The 6942-nt window shown below is 40.1% G+C and overlaps 1 protein-coding gene across 1 annotated transcript in view; it reads left to right on the forward strand.

Moving 5' to 3' along the window:
• Positions 1-3534, forward strand: part of LOC134370521 (V-type proton ATPase subunit S1-like protein) — a gene marked incomplete at its 5' end in the record, with an annotated part of 43835 nt that extends 40301 nt beyond the window's left edge. The window contains one exon of the mRNA XM_063087608.1: positions 2794-3534. Within this exon, the coding sequence (XP_062943678.1) occupies positions 2794-3096 (303 nt within the window). The remainder of the gene's footprint in view (positions 1-2793) is intronic.
• Between the last annotated feature and the right edge of the window lie 3408 nt (positions 3535-6942).

The following is a 6942-nucleotide window of genomic DNA, read 5'->3' on the forward strand; positions in this document are numbered from 1 at the left end:
CCCAAATAATTGAAAGCAGGGACTAGAACAAATATCTGTACACCCATGTTCATAGCAGCATTATTTACAAAAGCCAAAAGGTAGAAACAACCCAGATGTCTATCAATGGATGAATGGATAAACTAAATCAAGTATATACATGCAACAGAATACTATTTAGCTTTAAAGAGGAAGGAAATCTGGATACATGCTACAATATGAATGAACCTTGAAGACATTACACTAAGTGAAATAAGCCAGACACAAAAGGACAAATATTGTATGATTCCACTTATACAAAGTACTTAGAGTAGTCAGACTCAGAGGCAGAAAGTAGAATAGTAGTTGCCAGAGGCTGAGGGGAGAGAGGAAATTGGGAGTTCATGTTTAATGGGTATGCAGTTTCAGTTTTGCAAGATGAAAAGAGTTCTAGAGATGGATGGCACTGATGGCAGCATAGCAGTGTGAATGTACTTAATACCACTCAACTGTACACCTAAGAATGATGAAGATGGTCAATTTTATATTATATATATTTTACAATAAAAAAGTAAATGAAAAAATGGGCAAAGACAAGGGGGTGAAGAAAAACAAAGGAAGAAAAGATCAGTTAGAGCCACCAGTGAGGTCAGTAAACAAAACCACAGGGTCATCTGTGTGCACTGGCTGGAGGCGGTACAGTAATTTGGCTCTGAAGCTTTGGAGCAGCCAAAAGAAAGAAGCACTCATTACATGTTCACAGGGTCCCTAAGACTACGGGAAATTTGTCTGTGAGGAGTACATTTATCCCTGGGGTTGTGCAATGTGCACATTCTCAATAGCATCCTTGCAGTGAACACCTCATTGGGTATCACAGATGGGCCTTCTTAAAACACCTTTAAGGTAAACAGATGGCAGAATGCAAGCTTAATCCAGGGGAGAGGTTGTGGTGGTGATGGTGGTTAAGCTCTATATACAAAAGGTTAATTTTTACATATGCAGCTTTGCTGGTCTGGCTTGTTCTATGAATACAGTAAGGAGTAATGTTGCATGCATGGCAAACAGATGCCTTGGGTAGAGGAGGTGAGGTGTGCCAACTGGGGACTGTGGCAAAGTGTAGCCAGCATCACAAGAGGCATTAAAAAAAATTCAACTCTGGCTAATTTTTGCTTTGTAGGCTGGTGCTGCCGAATCTTCTGAATTTTCAAAAGAAGCTGTAAGTCTGGATTCTTATGGGAAATTTTCAGGATTTACAGAACTGAGTTTGGGATAAACCAAACTCACCAGTGGGCTAGATGCAGCATGTTTTTAACCACTAGTTCAGAACATGGGTGGACAACATATCCTTCAGGCACTCTCCACACATAGTGTTCTTATCCAAGTGCTAAGAATTAAGTGGCAATCTGAGGGCATTCTCTTTGGCTGGACTTGCAGAATCAAGTGGAATCATCTTTTGTCTTTGAGGAACTTGACTTCTCAGGCACTAATCTGAAGAGAAGCCTACTCTGCCTCTACACAGGAGGGGCAGGCCAAGGATTCCAGAAGCTGTGCCACGAATCTCCTTCCAAAGTTGCTTTGGGTTTAGTCTGGAGCACAGACAATTGGGTGAGCAAGGCCCCCAAGATCTATGCCATCATTGGTGGCCAGAATAATTTTAGTGCAGGAAAATGCTAAAATACCTGCATAAGCCATAAAAATGAATTCTCTGTAAAGCACTCATGCATAATTCAATTTTCTGATGTATCCTTTTAAAACCAAGTAAATTACTGAATGAGATGACTCTGTAGGGTTATATTCTAAAAGCCAGCTAAATGGGGGGCTGCCTTCCACAAATGACCACTCCTGTGTTAGAATAGTTGCTCTGTTGCCCTGTTTCTTTCATTTTGACAGTATTGAGATATCAGGACCAGTTGTTAATTTGAAGCTTTCTTATTTCCGAGTAATTAAACCACTTTGTTTGTACATATGAGAAAGGTTTTCTTTTATTCTCTGGGCAGGATGCATGGAAGGGCTGGTATACAGCTCTTCCAAAAATAGTACTAAGTTTCTATGGTACAACTAATAAAGAGAGAAAGGTAGTAATGGGAGGCAGAAGAGACAAAGACACTAGGAGCTACAGGGTCATGAACTGAGTCTGAGTCTGAAGACAGACTGCCTGGGTATGAATTATATCTTCACAACACATACTGTTCTGTGACTCTGGGCAAGTTAACTTTTCTGTGCCTCAGTTTCTTCATAAAACAGGGATAACATAGTAACTTACTCATTGGCTCTTGCAAGTACAAAATGAGTTAAGTCAGTGTCTTGACACATAAAAAACCTTCAGTAAGTGTTCGATTTTATTGCTTATGTTATACCTCATTGAAAATCATTATATCCTCCCTGATAAGACTCTTCCTGTCTAATTCCTGTCGATAGAATCAAAGGCAGAAGAACTGAGACTTAAAGTCTTTGTGAAATTTATACTAACAGTTACAAAATTGAGTGTGCTTTGAATTTTAGAAGCACCACAGCAGTGTGGCTTTACATGAACTAACATATTCCTAAGGATTGGATTAAAAGAAGTTTTATTTCAGAGCCTTGAATTTTATGAGCCTCTTAATTAGGACAATCATACATCCCAGAGTTTCTGGGTCAGTCCTGATTTAAAATTAAGTTTCACTGTTCCTATAAGCACAGTCACATTTATTAGATTGTGTTTAAATTTTTTCAGCAAATACAGTGACAGTATATTAAATTTGGCTAATCAGAGGCCCCAAACCACCAACCCAACTGGGAAGTAGATCTTAGGAGAGAAGGAACATGTTACTTCATCTCTTTTCCTTCTTCTGACAGATCCAAGGCTTTACCATCAAGGGGAGACAGTTTGCCAAGGCCCGAGACTGTGCTGCTTCCTCCTCGCCAGCAGTTCTGATCGGCCTGGCGATGTCCCTGGTCCTGTTGCTGGTGCTGGCCTATGCCCTGCACATGCTCATCTACCTGCGGTACCTGGACCGGCACTACGACTTCATGGCCTCGCCTGCCCACTTCCCACAGTTGAGAGCGTGGGACGCAGCGGAAGAGAAGGAGCTGCTGAGGGGCCAGGGCGTGGAATGCCATGAACTGAGAAGCCAGCGGATGGGCGACATTTATGTCTAGTGGCACAGGCCTCCCTCGCCCTCACGACATCCACAGTGGGCTCCGAAAGGAGTTGCTTCTGTTCTGTGCTCTTTGACTTGTGAATTAGAGGTTTTCACCAAATAGCTTGATTCAAAAAAGAAAAAGGAAATACAGAATGGATCATTTTTGAAGCATTCACTGGCCTACTTAGATAGACTTGGGGCAATGAGAAAGGTATCTCAGGGATCACACAGAGATAAACATGACTGTTGCCCCAAAGCTACCTTGAAAGTAAAAGTAAACGGATGTTTCAAGTTAGAGAGACAAAAAAAAAAGAGAGAGAGAGAGGGAGAGAGAGAGAGAATGATGCAATATAGAGAAGGGAAAGTATGCTTAGTCCTCCAGGCCTGTGCCAGTTCAGATGTGATATGTATGGAAATAATAAACCCAGGGTTGTCTGGAAGTTCAGAATTTAAACTATTTTGTAACATGATTTGCAGTTTTCAGAAGTTATATCCCAATTTTGTTTAAAAAAATAGCCTTTTTTTTTTTTCTCTTTTACAGAACTGTTTAGGGAAGACGCCTATCAATATGGTAGAGCCTTTACTTAAAGGCCTTCTTGTCATTTACTTTGCTGCTCAGAAGCAGCTCAGGTCAATCTGTAGTAGGGGTGATAGTCTTGGCTGTGTCTTACCTTTCCTCTCTGGTCACCTTACCAAGGTTTGTCTCATTTGTCTGATTTAGACACCCATAAGCTCTCCTAGGTACACTTGAAATAAACAATTGAGCTAAGTAAGAGAAAGTGCTTGCTATGCAAACACAGCTTCAAGATAAATCCCTTAATTCCCCTTCCAATGAGATAGTGTCCCTTAAACTCTTTCTTCATAAAAATTCTGAAGCCATAACCTTTGTTTTTTACCACCACTTTTTTCCATATGGATTTTCCCGTAATCCTTTCCCGTAATCTTGACAGACAGTGAAGATTGGTTCACTCTCCATCCTCACCAAGGCTTCTCTAATATGCCTTCTGTGTTAAAGAGATCTTAAATGTAAAAAGTACATTGCATTTTCCTTTCTAGGGTTCTATACATGACCTAGGTTCTACTCTAGGCTCTACTAAGAAGATCCCCCGCACAAAACTTAGAATGCAGATGGGAACAATGTGGGGTGGTGGGTCATGCATGGAGAAATGGAATCTCCTGGTCAGCTGTTGTGATGGTCTTCTGTCTAGCCTCATCTTAGGTGGCAAATGGGATGATAATGACAGTGAGTTTCTGATAGTACAGTGTCATGTTGGGCATTTCTTCTTGCTGCACTATTCTTGGCTGTGAATATAGGTTTGGTTACAACCTTCTCAGAATTCTGTAGGATTCCAGTACTTTATAGTAAATTCTTTTTTATTTTAATATCTGGACTAGATTCTGTAGTCTGCAACTAAGAATACTGACTTATGTAGCTCTTAGTACTAAGATGATTGCAGGGAACAAACTCTTAAGAAAATAATCTAGGATTAATTATCTGACTTCATTTGGCTTCAAACCAGTGGAAACTCTGTTAGCATTAGAGAATGGTAAACTGATAGCCCATGCCATTTAGTAATGAAACAGGGTAGATTTTCATTGTGATTGCCTTGAGTGTCAATTGGTGGTATAAATGGCTACAGGTATATAAAAGGTAAACATAATTTATTGGACACTTTGGTAAGTCAAAGGGAGTATCATTAACAACTCCAAAAGAGAAAACAAAAACAGAGTGGTGCCAGGCAAATTGGAATACATAGCCACCCTAAGTATGGGTGATACCCTGTAGGCTAGGCTGATTTTTTCTAACAGAACTGAATGGCTTACAGAAAGAAAATAATAGCTCAAGATTTTAAATTCACATCTCAAGGCATGATCAAAGATTTGGGGAGTTTTTGTGATTGACCCAAAGGGATCCCTTACCTGTTGTCAAAGGGCTGATATAGTTGAAAATCAGACATAGATCTGATCCTGCAAAGTACTAACCTGTGTTGCAGGTGGAATTTGCAGCCTTGCCAGGTCTTTTACATGAATGTGAGAATATTGATTACAAAAGAAAAAAACACTGAGAATTGGAATGGCAACTTTTGGGGGGATTTAGACAACTTTAAGAATATCAAACTTCCAAACTCATTGTTTGTCTTGCTAGTAGAAGCAACCCTTGTGAGATGAAGCTATTCCTGACTTGCTTGAAGACCCTGTGATGACATTGCCAGGAATAGTTACTTGTGGGGGCGGGGGGACGGGACTGATTTTCCTCATTGCCTCTAGGCAATTAGAGTCACATTCTAGCATATACCAGAGAACCAGTTGCAAAGTCATAAGTGGGAGAAGAGAATTGCAAAAATAGTTTTGCTAACTTATACAACAAAAGGAGTGGGGGAATATATGTGGGAATAAATTCTGGAGGTGCTAGCCCAAGGAGTGAGATGCGTAATTTTAGATTGGCCTAAATTTTTTGTTATGGGTTCTCTTACCAGAGATTCTGGATTAAACATGCTGGTTTGAGCAGCTGTGAGTGTTTCTAACAGTTTGCTCAATTTGTTGATTATAACCTAGAGTCAACAGTGGCACACACTAAATGAAGTAGAAAGATCAGAAATTCCTTGGTATTATATAGAGAAAGAAAAGAAGTGCAATAACTTAGAGAATTGGGAAGTAGGAATGGATTTATCATGTGTGAATTGGTTTCCCTCCTATAATTATTTTCCTCTGTGAAGGTCCCAAGGACATCCCTTTGTCATTGCACCGAGAAATACATTGGGAACGTAGTATCACCATTTCTGAAAAGTGCTCTAGTGACTATCTTCTGTAGGCTGTGTGTGAAGATAGGAAATGGTATCCTTGAAATGGAACCCTTAGTCTCAATAGAGATGCTGAAATCCTGAGTGGCAGAGGTCAAGTAGCAGCAAAGTAACCTAAAAAGGGCTGAAAGGTGGGACTGTTAATCAGATTATATTTGTTAATGGTAAATTGATCTATGACAGATGTGGCTGAACAGTCCACTGGAGTATTATTTGATCTATATACTACTATTACTATTACTGCTACTAAGAACAATAATAATGAAGATAATGATAAAAATCTAGATCTGGTGTTAAGCCTTCCTGGAGCTGTCTGGGTGGATTCCCAGAGCTGAATCTCTTTGTAACTCAGACTCCTTGAATGAAGAAGAGACCCTTTAAAAAGGGTCCTTGGTTTTTATGTGTAATTGAGCATTATAATGAGCAATTTTATGCTTGTCCATCAGTTATCTGTGCTGTTCTGGTATGTTCTGATCTTCTGGTATGTTCTGATCTTCAGATAAAGGACCTGCATTATTCCTGTGGATATATTTACTGTTAGCCCAACAGACACGTAGTTATTACTCTGTGATTGTCAGTGCAGCAGAAGCATAGCCTAAAAGGTATCTGTCTCCCTGGGAGGTCTGGAATAATATGGCAAAGAAAGTGATGTTTGACACGAGAAGGGGTTGACCAGGTAGGTAAGATGGAGAAGGAAAAATATGGCAGAAGAAAACACACATGCAAAGACTGGGCTCTATCATGTATGGGGAAATATGAATACATGTATGTGGGCAGGCATGGAGAATGTATTTAGAGGAGTGAAGAAGGAGAAGCTGGAGGTGAAGAGAGGGACCAGATCATTGGACTAACTAAAGACTTAGAATCATGGCTTTAGGAAATGAAGAGGCCCACGGGAGGATTTTGGAGCATTTAGAGCAATGATCACATGGTTTGTAAGTGTGAAAAAAATAGAGACATAAATGCCAATTAGGAGATTATTGCACTATCGTAGACAAAAATAATAGACCTGAACTGAGACAGTAGAGTGGGAGGTAGGATCCACAAGAGGTGCTAGGAGG

Source organism: Cynocephalus volans, chromosome 2 (genome assembly GCF_027409185.1).
Source record: "Cynocephalus volans isolate mCynVol1 chromosome 2, mCynVol1.pri, whole genome shotgun sequence".
NCBI lineage: Eukaryota > Metazoa > Chordata > Mammalia > Dermoptera > Cynocephalidae > Cynocephalus > Cynocephalus volans.